We start from the raw sequence: 17,992 nt of genomic DNA on the forward strand, positions 1-17,992 counted from the left end.
TTTATTTATATATAAGAAATAAAATTCACCATAACTGTTTTGAAATTCATTTCCTCTGGTTATTAATCAGTTTAAAAAAATCGTGACTTTTAAGAAAAGAATTCAGAGAAGTCTGTCTTCTCTCTAAAAATAAAATAAGAATGAATTTCTTTTGCATGTTTATTTTATTCCTGGATCACGCGAGTGCTGAAAGTTCGTTAAAAAGAACTTCTGTCACTTTCTATATTTTTAACGTTTTGTAGAACGGAGTGACATGATCATAAACAATATAAATGATAACGAACTACCATCCATCACTTTCTTCAACAGAACATGAGTTATATCTTTTCGCTGTGATAAATGATGCCAGGAACTAAACGTTTGTTGTTTATACGATAAAAATGCGTTATTGTAAAGCTTTGTGTGGAGTAAATTTCTTTTACGGCAACATAAATATTTTTTTTTTCATAGAGACTTATTATTATATATTAGTTGTGTTGTTTCACTTTTAAATTTCTGGTATTATAGTAGAAGTTCTATCAATATTGTGATTTCAAACCAATTATAAGTTATTAGTCTTCATGATAAGTCTTAAGATTTCAATAAAAGTGTTAAACAATAAAGGTCAGTAGGCTGAATTTTGATTATTTAAATAAATAAATGAAAAAAACTGTTCTAATGTAAAAAAAAAGCCTCTTTATCTTCTCTATTTACCATGATTTGTTTTTAGTTCCAAAAATTTTTCCTTGTTTATCATTTACGATAGCTTAAATATTTCTTTTCGAGGGATTTATCATTTCTCTTATAAATTTCAGATATTTGCTTTGAAATTTCAATATGTACATCAACACTGGTATTCCAAATAAAATATAAGCTATAAGAATTTATGTCAAGCTTAAGATTACATGAAAGTGTTCAACAAATAAATGCCAGCAATTTTTTTTTCAATTGTAGTCTACTGAAATAACTAGTTTTACCACAGTAACAAAACTAATGCTCAATCTATTTTAGTCATTATCTTTTTCTTAAATTTTTGTGTAATCATCAGTTTATATAAAAAATTATGAGGAATCACCTAGAAATCTTTCAAACAAGTAGAATTATTGTATGAAGAAAGCATTTTGCATGCATGGTTTCAGTGATAAAGGAAGCACATTTTTAATTAATTTACTTTAATTAATTTATTATAAACACCTTATAAATCATTTGAAATCTGAGCTCAAAAATTAAATTAATACTAGGCTTTATTGTTTGGACTTGATCACATAAATTAAAATTATTTCTTAAAAACCTTATTTTTATTTTCTCTATGTTAAAAGTAATAATATAATAATTTTATATTGATTTTTTTAAAATTTATTTTGCACATACGTTATTTTTTTTTTGTTATATTAAAATATGCTGAATTTATTTCTATCTTTAAATGAATTCAATACCCAAATCAATAATTACGATATTCCTGATATGAAAAGTCTTGTCATTAATAACTAGCAAAATAGTTAGTAGCTTTTCTGTTGATATCTTTATAGTTATGATATTTTAAGTTACAAAGTACATCTTTGCCATTATTTTGATTTGTTTAATATCTTTTCTATAAATTGTGCACCGAGTTAGATATCATTTTTTACCATCCACCCTTTTTAAAGTCCCTCGAAATTCCTAAAAATAACATTCCTAAATTCGTAAATTTTTTGTCATTCACTTTGAAATAGCAAGCATTTTGAGTCCAATAATTTTATCATAAATATCATTAGATAAAAAATGTATTTTTAATTTAAGTGATATTCTTAAACTATTTCCTACATTCACTTTAAATCATTACGTATTAAAAATTTTTGACAGAAATAATAATCTTAATTTATAATTTTATTATTAATTTATAATTTATAATTTTATCATTAATTTATAATTTATAATTTAAAATTAATTTATAATTTTATCATTAATTTACAATTTATAATTTTTTTTTGATATTGACAAATAATCAGTATCAAGCTATTGTTCTTTCTCAACGTTTTAACTAAATTTTCTTTATTATAACATTTAAAAAAATAAACTTTATTCTAAAAGTAAATCATGAAAGAAAAAAAAATTATTATTCACACTGATTTCTGTATAATAATACAATGAATAATAATAACAGTTACAAATAAATACTTACTTGTTTGGGATGATATCAAAATGCGTTTTAATAAGAAGGCCTAAAAGATATATTGGCAGTGAGTTTCAGATTTAGTGATTATTAAAGCAAGTTCTTCATATTGTTGATAAAATTATTTTGAAATTATAACCGATGTTCGAAATATAGGAAGCTGCACAACTAAACTTTAATGCATAAATTTCTCTCAACTATTTCGCTTTTTAGTTGATTTGACATATCTTCCTTGATTGCATCGAAATAATGCTTTGGATATTCCAACCGTAATTACCTGCATCTGTTAGGGGCCTTTGTAGTCGGATTGCTAAGTCTTGGTTTGTAAAGCGCATGGCTCAAACCTGCATTCCAGTGTAAACCCACCATGATTACGGTGCTGGTGCAAGTTGAATTTCATATAAGTTAAGTGTCTTGACATTGGTGTGTAAATCTGCGGACGAAATTACAGGTTCAATTGGTGTTGGAGAATAATTTGCATTCAATGATACCAGAAATGTGTCGAAATGTTATCAGAAAACTTTCCAGTCTGGATGCTAATCTAAATATCTTGTTATTTGAGATACTGCCGAATCTTATCAGTGTGGAATATTTTAATTCGAAATTTTTACAATAAAAGGAAATGCATTGATAAAAATTGCTTTTGAATAGCATTGTGAAAAGTCAAATAAGAGAATAAAGTAAAATCAATACAGGAAAAATAATTAATGATAGATTAATCTAAAAAATTAATTTATTCTTCTCATATCTATTAATTAATTAATATAGAATGAATTACAGGAATAAAAAATTGTATTAAAATTCTAAAAATATGGTAGAAAGCTAGAATTATTTCATTGAATACTTTTTATTAACAGACATACTTGCTCCAAAAATATAAACATTTTATTTGTTAATTATTAAATATATAAATAGGAAAATAAAGGAAATAGAAACAAACAAAAATTCAGACCGTAGAAGATTTTTTAATTTTTCGTTTTTAATTTTGAAAATATTGCATTACACTTTGAATAACTTTAATTAATCTGTCCTATGTAAGCATCGAAGCCAACACCATTCCTACTTCCATACTCTGGCATGAAAGTATCATACTTTAAGAACGATGCTCGTTTAAACCATTCTTTTTTCATTACTAAATTCAAGAAATTTGTATCATTTTAGACTACGCATAATAAATACTGCTTAACGAATAGTAATATATATCATATTGTTTTTTCGTAAAAGAAGATGGTACTACTATTTAGAGATGAATATTGTTTAAAAAAGTAATTGTAATTTAATAATGTTAGTTTTAAAACGATGAGAATGAAATTTTAAAAAGCAAAGTTTGAAATTTAAGCTTTAAAAAGGAAGACGAAACTTGAAGAAAGCCCCGACTTTGCACCACTGAATATGTTACTTTATAAATTATGACTAGAAACACTCAGACCAGCAATAAATTATATTCATATATCATTATTTCATGATCTTAACAAAAGTATGAAGCATGTTATGTCAAAAGCAATTTATTAAAACGGTAAAAAATGTAACATTCTAAGTTTCATGAAGATTAATTAACAATAGAACCATTATTTATATCCATTTCTATCACTTGGAATGATTATTTTTATGATATGTGCACATAAATATGCAATTAAGCTGATAAAACATATTCACAGCGAAACACTATAATTACACATTTTTTATTTGTGACACTAGATGAAAAGTGCATGAACAAGATGAAATTACTTGGCATTTTATCTGACATGAAAGAGATTAATGGCTTATATATTTTTATATAAGTTTCTCTGCTAATAACTATCATTTATTTTTTTAATATGTATAATTGTAATGTTTGTTTAGAAAAACAGGAAAAATTCACGCATTAAGAAGATGGGTACAAATAAAATAAAATAGATTAAACTGAATTATCTAGAATTCAGAAAATTATGACAGTGAAAAAATATTCAAGAAATCTATTCTAATTAACTAAAAGGAATGTTGTCACTTGGTGATTGTAACTCCAGTTTCAAAGAGTGCCTACAGAGAAATCAGTCTGAAATCAAACGTCATATGTTTTTGTAGCCCTTAATTTCTAGGACATATAAAATGCTCAATAGTAAGTTTCAATTCATATTATCTTAACTCAAAATTAGAATATTCAGAGCAAAAATTCTTAATAATAGCATCACAAAAATTATAGATTTATTTTATTATTAGATTTTAATTTCATTCGGGATTGTAACACTAATCTATTTTATTTACGGTTTATGTAGCATTAGAAAACTTCATATTACATTGTAAGATGAGTGCAGAACGAATTGTGGATATCGATTGGCAAGGTTATGCTCCCTTAAAGTCTTTAAAATGGACATATGCTTTAAAATGGACATATATTTTTATGAAATACAGTTATAATGAAAAATAAGTGCGCTTCATACAGTAATACTATTCAAAATAGGGAAAGAGAGAGTAGGATTAAGGCCAAAATAAATTATTGATGTAAAAAAGACGCCATCATAACACACTCTCTGTAGACAAAATCAAACGCTGAAAAAAGGTCGAAAAATTATTGAAATGCTAAGTATAATTTCAACAATAATTATTATTAATTTATATCGTAGGATGTCAGTGTTCTTCTTTTCAATTGCATCAAAGGAAAAAAAAAGAATCATAAATTTCTTTTTTAACTTTAGGTGTTTTTACGAACTGCTAAAAATGTTATTTTCAATATGTAAAATTAGAATATGAATACATATAAGTAATGAATTCAGAAAATAAATTAAAATCAAACTTGCTTAATTAGTTAAAAATGATATAATTGCTTCGATATATGAACTTTCCAGCTGAAAATATGCATAATTGTCTCTCATTTGCATGCGCTTGCATTATAAATATTTATTATAGTATTTTAAACCAGATAAAAAGTGAAAAAAAAAGACTAACGCGGAAAATTTTAATGAATTAAATAGTATATTTTTTTTTATCTATTTACATTGGAATAGTTTGCTAAAGTTCTGAACGCCAATAAATTGCCATGCATTTATTAGGTATATGTATTAACATTCATTTATTATTTATATCCTAATAGAATATTATACACTTTTTTTAAAATTTTAGATATCTATGTTCTCAAGAATCTTATTGAATGAACAAAAAACAAATTTTAAATGGATATAAAGTGAAGTTAATTCCTAGATATTGTCTATATTTTTATAATTAGTCTACACACCTGTAAGATATAAATAAACGTCGCCTTTTCTGTTATTAATTGTTTTCTAGTGGAGCGTTTGCAATAGTTGCCCAAACTCATCATATTTTCTAGTTTTTTTTTTTCCTTCTTATTAATTTTTTTATTTCATTTGCCAACGATTCTGCTTGGAAAAAATGACACAATATCGTTTGCAATATGTAGTTTTAGATCGCACACTTATATTAACCATAGAATTAGCAAATAAATCTCAATGAAATATAAATTGTTTTGACTAAGATTGCGATGGAATTTTTGAATCTCTCGGTCGGGGATTAGAGCATGGCAGCTATTATTAGCAATGAGAATAATGCAATTCGTGTTGTGCACAGTTTTGTTTCTGAATTCGAATAAATTCAGATTTAGATCTCTGTGAAAATACGATTGATAATATCTGACCCTCAAATTATTTTAAAGTAATATTTATTTGACTTATCCTACAGAATGAATAAAATTTGTGTTATAATTAATTGTGAAATGATTCTATCAATCATATGTTTTAAAATGTGTTCCTGCTAAGTTGACATTTAGAAAAAAAAATCCATAAGAGATATATTTGTTAATTTAATCAACTCATATATACAGAAAATTAATATTAAATTATTTCTATCCTATTTTACTTTTCTTTGCATATTTAATAATTCTAACTCGAAATAAAATTCCCACACTTCTCTACTATTCCGTAAAAATGACTCTACATTTGATAAAGATTAATATTTTCTTGGTATTTTTTATACAGCTTTACAAAAAGGTGTTATTTATTTTTACTAAAATGCTTAAGTCTGATTCATTTTGAAATGTGAAAAATCAAAGTATATTTGTCCTCTATTCAAAGCAGAATAAAATAGAGAATTATACGCTTTTTCAACTGAAAGACTTTTCGGATACTTTCATAAAAAAAATATAACTATGAAAGGATCTAATTTTTCACGTACCTAAATTTAGACTATTATCTGACAAAACTCCCTTTATTCAACTTTTTCTAAAAATAGATCGTAATGTGAAACTTTAAATTTTTTTTCCATCTCGTTCTTTCATTTTTTTTTTTTTTGAAATGTCAATATTTTTACAGCCATTCTGAAAGACATCAGGGATGTTGATCATTGCTTGCAGTGCAACTTCATTTTAACGTATAAAAGAAACCTCCAGATATCGAAAAAGTGACAAATTATTATGAGCGTTTTTACGTAGCGTGAAGTCAATTTAAAGAATAACTTGTTTTTCAAATAAAATTATTGTCATTTCCCTCAAAAATACCATGTTTAAAATCTGATGTTGGGTAAGAAAAATGTAAATGAGATTTCTGATACTTTTTTTTTCTATCTCTAAGAAAAGAATAAAGTTGATTTCTTTGAGAAAGTTTGTCACTGTCATTATTGAATGCAGACATTTTATATGCGATTTTCTTCAGTTTCTTTGTATTAAAAAGAGAGTTATGGAAAAGAAATTTACTATGAATTCTTTTTCTAAATTTGTAGAGCATCTTTGAAGATTTTTTTATTTACTTATATCAATTTCAATTTAATATATATATATTTTTTATACAAGCATTGCTTTTATTTGAAAGATAATATTCAATTTAATCTTAAGAATCCTATTACATTATCTGAATTGAATTAGTCGCATTTGCTTATTTCTTTCTTAAACCTGGCTAATTAGTTTATTCCTTCTAGATTATTCAATTCCATGAGATCTTATGTGAAAAATCCTAGTTCAATTATTTTACAAAGCAGAATAAGACTCAAATTACAATTTGAAATTTTCTTCGAAAGATCTGAAACTGTTAAATTCGTTAAAGCAGCAACTATAGTTTGTGCTGACACAAATATTCAGTTATTTCTGAAAGTAGAAAATAAAAATATTTCAGTTATTCAGATATCTCAGTATCAGGTATCAGGTAAATATTCAGGTATCTCTTTTGGTTTATTACCATTTAGGACGCAGTTATTTCAATGAAAATTACGAATTACATGTATTGTCCATTTTAGATATTCATTTATAAATGATTTTACACCCCAGAGCAATGAAATTGAAAATCAATTTTGCTATGCTCTTTTTTTAGATAAGTTTATTTCTTTTTTTACATCACTTCTGTTTTGGTGAAATAAAAACCGATAGGAGCATGCGCAAAAGAATGGAGGATTCAGTATTTGAAAATGATATATATATAAGATTTATTAAAGTATCTTGGAGTAAAATTCTTTAATATCTTCAAAATTGTCCTCATAACCATGTCGATATCTTAGTAAGACGATATTTGCTAGTAATTATTATTATTATTATGTAGAAAAAAAATTGCTAGCAATATATCAAATTGAACAAATGAAATTTATTTTATCCATATAGTTTTCTTTGATAAGCACAGTAAAAATATTTAAATGATTAAACTTGACACTAATTACATATTACATGTCTTGGATTAAATCCAAAATAGAAATTTTTTCGGTGATATTAATAACCGCTTAAAATGTCCACTTGAAGCATTAATAAATGTATTTAAAAATGTTCACAAGGTGCACTAATTAAATGAACAGACTTACGAGGGTTATTTTCCGATAATTTCAAATTCAAATACTATTAATTTCAATATTATGAGACTACCACTTTTCAACGATACTACATCGTTAAGAAGTGAGATGCGGAAAGATGAACGTATTTCTGGACCTCTTCATTCTTTGACCTTGATTTCCGCCCCATTAGGTACTCATTCTATTTTTTCCACCAATATATGGGTTTTATGTCGTTTACTCTTATATAATTTTATTGTAACCGAAAATTATTTACTGATTGCTTACATGACTAATTAAATTAGCAAATAAAAATGTCAGACTGGTACGAAAAATATTCAATATAATACCATTAAATAAAATAATCTGCCGTCTTTAATCTCAAAATATCCAAAAAAAATCAATAATAAATACAAAACTGATTTAAACTCGTAAAAAGTTTTTATCATTTTACAAAAAATTGAATTACCAAATTTAAAGAACATAAATCTTTCATTTATTCATGATAATTTAATATTTAGACCTCTTACAATATATAAAAGTTGCTCTGAAACATTCTATTGTGAATTAGTTTAATTTCCGACAATATTACGAGTTACCTGCAGTTTTTACATCGCCTAAGTCCTCCTATAATCCGAGTGTAACATATTGCAATATATAAATATCTCCTCCTATCATCTTTCCCCTGACCCTCATTTTTAATAAATTTACACAGCCTGGTGCATTCTGAAAAGCACGGAGGTCATTAGAATCGGATAATGAAGAGTAAACCACATTTCTTAAAATAATTGAACTTATGATGTTTTGAAACCATGTCGACGAATTTGCATTTTAGTGAATCAGGACTGTAAATTGATTCATAACTTCGTTAACAGTTCAATAAACTCGTATCCCACTTCACTTAAGTTCAGAACATTTAATAGTATTTTAATTTTTTTAATGCTTATTTATTTTTTAAACACTTATTTTTCAAAGCAATAATAAAAAGAAAATTAAAGGGGGTTTTATTATTTTTTTCTGGACCGTTTAGAAAGAAATATACCTCTGTTTACTGCCACTATTGCATCAGGATATTCATGCTGAATAAAATACTACACAATATTAAGTTGAATCTTGAATGAAACTTTATAAAACTTTCTGAAAAGGCGGAATGAAACTTTGTAAAACTGTCTTAAAAGGTGGAATGAAACTCACCCACAACATCCAAGAATCCCACAAGGCTCTTCATCGGTACTGTGTTGACTTGGCACATGTAACCTCCTCTATCAGATTCTTGTACATCTTGAATATGTAGATTCCAGTGCCTGTAGTCTGGATTCTTGACTGAGAGGCGACTGTTTTTTAGTACTAAGTGCTTTTGGATGGTTAAAAGGCTCTGTGTTTCATGTCTCAGCCACGCCACCTAAAAAATAAGGAAATTTAATTTAAATATTTGTTACATATTTCTGTTTAGAATATCACTTAGATATTCTGTTAAAGAATATCACTTATTTCTTGATCGAATTAGATTTCTAATTATCAATATCAATAATTAATTTTGGAATTACAAAAATATCAATGACAATAATTAATATTTTTAGTACAGAATTATTATTTATTTGATTAATTTATATAAAAATTGAATTCCATGCCTATTGTGCAAGAAAGTAGTTAAAATGAGAAAAATAAATCTTGGGTGAAAATCACATATTATTCAAGAAATGAGTTTTAAATTTTAAAATGACGGTGAAAATAAGTAAAATAAAAATAATTAATTGAAAAAATTAAAAAAATAAATAAATAAAAGTTAAATTAAAATTAAGTAAACATTTTTTTTTGTCTAATGAAAAAACATGCGTTTAACTTATATCTACATTTTTTTTCTTATTATTTCAGATTCACTTCAAAAAATAGCATAGCATATTGCTATTTTTTGTAATTCCAACTTTTATAATTTAAATAGTTTTAAATAAATTTTGTAATAAAAGGTTTTTAGCATTGAACTGGTCTTAATTATTAATAATAAATAAATTGTTAAATTCATCTATTTTATTTAGTGTAAAAAAATGATACTCGAAAGATTAAAAAATGCATGAAATGCTCCGATTTAAAAATTCAATTTATTCCACAAGCTATTAAGCAATTTCTTTTACTGTATTGTTTGAAAAAGGAAAAAAAGGTAGTAGAAGCCTATATTGAAATATGAGATTTTAAAATAATATTTTCTCACTTTCCTGCTTATTTTTGGAGAGATGGTTACAAAACAAGAGGAAATATAAACAAACAAACAAAAATATCAGTAACAACACGCACTCTTTAGTTTTAATTATATGATTAATTATTATTAATATCGTTAATAGTCAATAATATTATTTATAAAATATTTTTAAATTGACACTTACATCTTACTATCGCTTAATAAAAAAAAACTGTAAATAATAAAATTGACTTTTTCTGCTATAAATTTCTATTTAATTTTTATATATAACACTGTATTAAAATCGATTGATATCATTTGTCTATTCATATATTTATTATTTTTTTAATTCATTCGTATTTTTACAAAAACATATTTTTAGAAATGTATTCATTTCTTTTTTTTTGCAAATGTCACATTATAATGGTCCCTTTGGAAAGAGTGAAAAGAGTCAATATTCGGCATACTTTAAAATTTCACTGTATATTTTTCCAACAATTGAAGGGAATAAAATGTTTCACATTGTTGTTTCAGTTGCAGCATTTTCTAAAGGATTCAAAATTTTATGAATTTATATTCCATATTTTTGGGGATATAAAATTAATAATTGTTTAAATTTCTAGATTTTTCTTCAAAATTAAATATATATATATCAGTTTTTATTTGCGATGAATTGCTCTTGCATGGAAAGAAATAATTACATTGAAATCGAATTATTATAGCTAGAAATAGTAAACAAATGGCATAATGTTAGAAAGTCTAAATTTAAACTGCTCATAATTCAATACTAGTTTCATTAAAATGTAAATATGCAGTATATTTATAGATAATTTAATCTGGAGAATACGATTTTGCATTTCGAATTTCGTGCATCATTTGAAAGTTAGAACTAATACAAAATTTAATATGGGAATTTACAATTTCAATATGCAAATTACAAATTTATTATATGAATTTTAATGATGTAATTTAATTCTTGAATAAAGAGCAGCATTCAGATATTTTAATGTCTAATTGCATAAGATTCTTCTGACAAATGTTTCTAAAAAATGCTATACGAGTGTAATTTTGATGAAATCAAATATTCACATCACTTTATTTTCATTTCTCATCTAATTAGATTTACGTGATCGAAATTATTTTTTGATGATCAGGTTACGTATATTTAGCAAAAATATCTTTTTTTTTTTTTTTTTTTTGCTATGATTTAATAGAAAACATGCATCTTCTAAATTTGTAAACATTTTTTAAATAAATATAATTTTTATTCTCTTATAGCATTTAGTTCGTTTGATTCATGCTTTTTGGCATTTTGTTTAGTTTCAGAATATACTTTCGTTAAAATTTTAATTATTTATAACTTAGAGGCAATAATTACTACAAAGCTCTCTAATTGTCAGTGCCATACTAATAATAAATTCAATGCGCACGAAAATATTCCTTAAACTTTATTGCAGTCTTCTGTTCAATTTGATTTAAGTGATTTCAAAGCACTTTTTGATGTCTTATTATTTTCAAAATACCCTCAAATTTATTTATGGTACATTTTTTCAGTTTCATTATCTTGACTCGAAGTTATGAATCTATTATGTTATAAGACTTTTTCACTATGAATGTGAAAATTGTGCTTTGTATGATGCTACAAATTTTATTAATGAAATAATTGCAATAATGCTAATAGTTTGAAAAGTAATACAAGCTTCAAAGTAGTGATCAAAATTATTTGGTAGCGTAGCTCCCATCTGATATGAGGATGGAATTTTGCAGCATTCAGGTTGGTTTCCGCCTCACCGGTAGGAATAATAACAATGAGGGACTGAGTTATCCTTTGCCAATGACAGGATATACATCTACGGGTTGGGTTGCTCCATGGCCGATATGGAAGTAACCACAGTTTCCGTCTCATAGTAATCGCAGCTTCCAAATTTTTTTAATTAAATCCATATACTTATGGTTTAGTTCCCAGATCTACATGGGTATCTCTTTATGGGTATGTGTTTGAATGCATCTTCTGGTATGGCTGATTGAAATTCAATGTGTTTATTGGACTCTGTGTTAATCCAAAGTTATTTTCAGAGTCTACGGGTTGGGTTGCTCCATGGCCGATATGGAAGTAACCACAGTTTCCGTCTCATTGCAATCGCAGCTTCCAAATTTTTTTAATTAAATCCATATACTTATGGTTTAGTTCCCAGACCTACCTGGGTATCTCTTTATGGGTATGTGTTTGAATGCATCTTCTGGTATGGCTGATTGAAATTCAATGTGTTTATTGGACTCTGTGTTAATCCAACGTTATTTTCAGAGTTAATTCAAAAGGTTCATAAATCTACGCATTTAAAAGCAAAGTTTTTATGCAGCAAGATGATTTTTCTCTAGAAAATTTCAAGAGAAACGGAAAAGGAGTTTTTTTATTAAAAATACATTTCTGTTGGGAACATATTAAAGTACATACTTATCTCTTAAACATTCTATGCAATTTATTTATCTGATAAATAAAATTCCTTTAATAAAATTTTATAAATAAATTTAAAGCTGATAAATTTATAAAATATAAGAACAGATTTATCAACTGTAAATTATTATGACATTCATGCTGCAATAGCTTTAATATGATACGAAACATTTTCTTAAATGCTTCTTAACAATTATTTCAAGAAAAGCGACAAATAAATGAAGTATTAAGGATTCCATAATATCAAAAACAAAACTGTCGATAATCAACGAAGATTTCGACATCTTTTAAATTCACTTTTGATTTTTATTTAATTGAAGTATGTGAATTGTTTATGAAATTCAAGAAATGGATGAAAACAAATAAATATGTAAAAAAGCATGCAAAACTGATGATGAAACTTTAATTCAATTTTCAATAAGTCTTATTTTTAGAAATTTTTTCTGGCATCCCTGAAATTAGTGTATGAAAATTATTTCATTAAATATAACGTTTAGATAAGAAAAAGAATCTTCTCATAATTTATTCTAAAATATATAGAAAGATATTACTACAAATTAATTAAATACATAAAATTAAAAGAAAATTGAAAAATAAATTAATTGCTAGTCAGTTTATAAAATATATGAATACACTTATTAAATGTAAATTATTCCGAAATTCAGTTTGCGATAGTTTTAATATGATACGAAACTTTTACTGAATTAAAGCAATATTTACTTATTTAAAGTAACATTTACTGAATTTTAAGTAACAAGACAAATAAATATTAATCAGTTGATAAGATCAAAAATAAAACTGTTGACAATCAACGAAGACTTCAATATCTTTTGAAGTTATTTTCGATTTTTATTAAACTGAAATATGTGAATTTTTTATGAAACTCAAGAAATGGATGAAAACAAATAAATATGTAAAAAAATGCAAAATTGATGATGAAATATTAATTCAAATTTCAGTATGTCATTAGAAATTTTTTGTGGCATCCTTAAAATTGATGTATAAGAATTCTTTCATTTAATATAGCCTTTAAATAAGAAAAAAAAAGCCCTTCATAGTTTATTTTAGAATATATAGAACGATATTTCTCCAAATTAATTACAATTCAACAAAGAACTTTGTTACATTCCTCTATACAGCGATAACAAAAAACATCTATCAACAATTATACGTTTCTGAACTTTCAATTCCATCTGGGTTTAGAATATTAGCAAAACCAAATTAACTGAACCTTAATTAACTTACTTTTGATATTCAAGTCAAATTCTAACGAATTAAAACAACTTCCGTTTTTTTTATATTTAGGTTCATTTAAGTGTCTAAATGAAAACTAGTTTTCTTGCTAATTAATTAAAAAAATTAATCTTTCCCACATTTCATCTGAAATATCTTTTTTTCGATCCTTAAAGGAATTACTTTAATTTCCAGTCTCAGAAAAGCAATTAAATATAATGTTAGTGGTCTTTTGAAGTAAAGACTGGTAATCAAATCAGCGTTACTATTTAACGTTTTGATGTAGCAATCATAATTAAACATTATATGAATCTGGTATTGAGAAAAGCTTAATGAAAGAGAAAACTTTTTTTCTCTTTCTTGCTTAATAAATACAATTTTCTTAAAATATTACACATTTTAGTGAGCAGCACATAATGTTATTTCAATAATTTAGATTTAATTAGTGGAAATCTATAATATAACTCAATGTTAAAGAAGTTTTTTAAAAAGCATATAAAGTTAAATAAAAGAATTGCAACTGATTTTTTTACAGATTAAAGATGTTTAAAATTGAATATAAGATTTAATATTTATGTAAATTGCCTTTTAGTGATTTCATGTATTTCATAAATTATGAACTTAAGATAAATTTAACTTTTCAAAAATATTTTGATTAAATTATATTATATATATATAGGATTTACAAGAAATAAGTTTCTCACTTCAGAGGCGCTAAAACGCGTTCTACTGATCCAAATGAAAAAAAAAAAAAATGAATACAGGTTATTGAGATGATGCTTAATACATTTATTAAATAAAAAAATCACCGTTAGGTGGCGTTGCCATACTCAAAAAAAACATTTAATATAGTTTATAATAGTTAAATAAAGTAAAATTAAATTGCTCAATATGTCTTCCCTCATTTTCAAAAATATGATCTAATCGGAGAACAATATTTTCTATAGATGACAGAGTGAGTCTGTCGGAATATTAAGAATATGGCACCGAATGTTGTCCTTCAGATCTGGTAGAGATGATGGCCTTTGACGGTAGATATTGTCCTTCAAATAACCCCGCAACCAAAAGTCACAAGGGGTAATGTCCGGCGAGCGAGGAGGCCATGCTATTGGGAAATGACGGCTGAAAACTCGTGCTTCTGTGAAATGCTGTATTAATAATCGCTTTACACGACGATCAATATGAGGTGGTGCATCATCCAGCATAAAAATGATGACTTGAAGGCATCCACGTTGTTGAAGAGTAGGGATTACAAAATTCCCCAGCATATCAAGGTACCGTTGTCCTGTAACGGAAAAGTTTTGATACCATATGAAGTTATCTCTTCAAAGAAATACGGTCCAATTATAACGGTAACTGCAAAACCACACCATACTATCTTTCTTTTCACGGCGCAAGAGATGTTCCTGGATAACACGAGTGTTTTTCTCTGCCCAATTTCGACAGATTTGGGTGTTAACTTGCCTATTGAGGCAAAAGTCATCACTCCACAGAATGTTCCATGGCAAAGTTGTGCCAATCACTATTCGAGTAAAGAACTGAAGTGCAAACTCTGTCCTGTAACAGGTGTACAGACTTGATTTTGTATGGATAAAAAGTCACAATCTGCCGTACTATTTTTCGTACACTTGAATACGGAATATCCAGAACACGGGAAACGACTGACAAACTCACACTTTTATGCGGCGACTGACTGCTGGCTTCAACGAGCACTGTCGCAACATTTTTGACGCTGGAAGACTGGATTTTTTCATCCTTTACCTGGAAGAATGCCAAGTTGCCCAGTTCTTTTTCAAATTTCTGCTTCATCTTGTGTAGGGCACCTGGAGACATTGGACCTCTTCGTATCTGTTTCATACGACAAAATTCCTTTAGAGCTGCAACGGAGTTTTGCTGGATCTGGTAGAACAATTTCTTGCAATGTAGGCATGACGAACAGAGAAGAAACTAATGTTCGTGCAGAATCCACCTTCTTTTTATCCAAAGAAAAATGGTAATAGACATGCGCTGTAACACAATTATGTTTCACATTTTCAATATATGCAAATAAATTCCATTAGCGTTACAGTGTGTATTGGTGATTTTTTTTTTAAATTAATAAATGTAAAGCGCATCATTTGAATAATCTGTAGTTCAAATTTTAACTTATTTGTATCAATCGAACGCATTTTAGAGCCCTCTAAAGTGGGTAACTTATTTCTTGCTAATCCTGTATGTATATATATGTATCCAAAAGTATAAGGAATATGTAATAAAAACCTATTATTGAAACAATCTAAAATTAAAATTATTTCGGAATCGCAACTAAAAAAAATTTCTGAATCGAATTAAAAACTAAAAAACAGAAAAAGGACCATTGTATTTAGAGAGCGCAAATGCAGCTACTACTAAAAATCAGATGCATCTAGACAATAGTAATAAAAACCAAGTTAATAGGAAAAAAAAGTATCAAAATTAAACCAAATAAAATAAAAATCCATCCTGAAGAATTTCTCAAGGGTCACCCTCAGGCAGGGATTCAAAATAAGGGATTTTTTTAAGTGAGGAATCCAGATTAAAATGTCCAACAGTATTGACTTCTCGTGACCCGAAAATCCCCTGAAATTAGGCCTAAGAGATACACCATTTTTACATAAAAGAAACAAAACAATAAATGAAAAGAATACGACTACAAATAAAATACAATAACATAAAATAACCATATAATAACTCTCAAACCTATTATGAAAAACAAAAAGGAAAAACATACCAGCAGCAGGCAAAAATTTTTTAACACAAGCTGTCCCATTTTTGTTTCCCATTTGCCTCCTCCTGGTATGATCTTTCCTTTTTGTTTTCATAACTAGTTATATATATATATATATATATATATATATATATATATATATATATATATATATCTTGGAAGAGAAACATTTTTTTTAAAGTAGATGTTTTATAGTCAAGGTTATTACAACGTATTGAAAAAAATCTAGATTAAAAGAAGGAATAAATAAATATTGGTTAATGTTATGAATCTATTAATGATTGATATTATAAATCTTATAGTATCAAATAAGTTTAGTTGAGACTTTTAGTAGTGTTGTATTATCTCAAGGTAATACTCTATTGCGCTACTAGCACATCTATGACTATGCTTACTGAGCAGAAAATAGCTCGAAAAAAACCGAAGACTCTAAAATATAGCTGAAAGTTCAAGATGAAATAAGTAAACGTTTTCTTGCAAACATTTCGTTTATTTTCAGCACACATTAATTTTAAACTGAATTCAAAACACGTTCAAATATCAGTTATTAGGTTACAGTTAATAAAACTAATACTAAATAAAAGATAGATAGACATGGCAATAAATGAATTTAATAATTAAATATGTTACCTTATATTTCGATCAGATACTTTGCATCATGGCTGAAAAGTTGTGTACCTATCCTATTCTCTTTCTATTTGTTGCTACCTATAGTATAATTAAAAATTCCATACCGTATTTCTGATTTCTGCTCATTATATATTCAAAATTCCCTGATACTTGAATAAAATATGAATACTGAAGCAATTTTTTAACCAAGCATTTCATAATTTATTTATAAATTATAATTGTATAATCTAAAGCTTGAGACATAGCTACTGATACGATGCAGTAAAAAGTAAATTTTCTTTAGATAATAATAATCTGCGTTAGAAATGTGTAAACCTTTTACGAAAATCAAAGACCTCTGCTGTTTGCATTGTGATTTAACTTTCAATCTTTCATGATCAACGTAATTTATTATTGGTTGAGTGATTATATTAATTAACACTATTCCCAAATCCTTTCGTGAATTTAATAATTAATGCATTATTGCATTGTAAGCAAAAGCATTAATAAGCATTTTTTGCTTGTTAAAAGTTTTAATTAAAGGATTCGAACGGCTTAAAGAGTTTTGAAATGGTGACATGAGTTATTTCTCATGATTAAGTTAATTGAAACTAAGGAGCTAGTCTTAGGTTTAGTCGTAATTAAAACTCGGAAGCAGAATAGTGAGTAGATGTAGAAACATTCCATTTTGATATTTTAGAAGATTTAAGTTTCACTTAAGAAATTATGTAAATGAGACATTCAACAAGAATTTAGGATTGCATGCTTTAATATTAGCATTATTATAATTTAAATAATCAATTTTAAAATGCATATGTTAAAATTTTATAGCATTCTTAGATTTCGTTTTTTAATTGTGCAAGTTAAAACTGTCACTCAAACATATAACTGATAATTTTTTACTAC

General features: G+C 26.3%; 1 protein-coding gene across 1 annotated transcript in view; it reads right to left on the reverse strand.

The window, feature by feature from the left end:
* Positions 1–17,992, reverse strand: part of LOC129977552 (lachesin-like) — a 447,706-nt gene that overhangs the window by 132,995 nt on the left and 296,719 nt on the right. Inside the window, exon 3 of the mRNA XM_056090567.1 lies at positions 9,062–9,269. Within this exon, the coding sequence (XP_055946542.1) occupies positions 9,062–9,269 (208 nt within the window). The remainder of the gene's footprint in view (positions 1–9,061; positions 9,270–17,992) is intronic.

This window comes from Argiope bruennichi, chromosome 1 (genome assembly GCF_947563725.1).
Source record: "Argiope bruennichi chromosome 1, qqArgBrue1.1, whole genome shotgun sequence".
Lineage (NCBI taxonomy): Eukaryota > Metazoa > Arthropoda > Arachnida > Araneae > Araneidae > Argiope > Argiope bruennichi.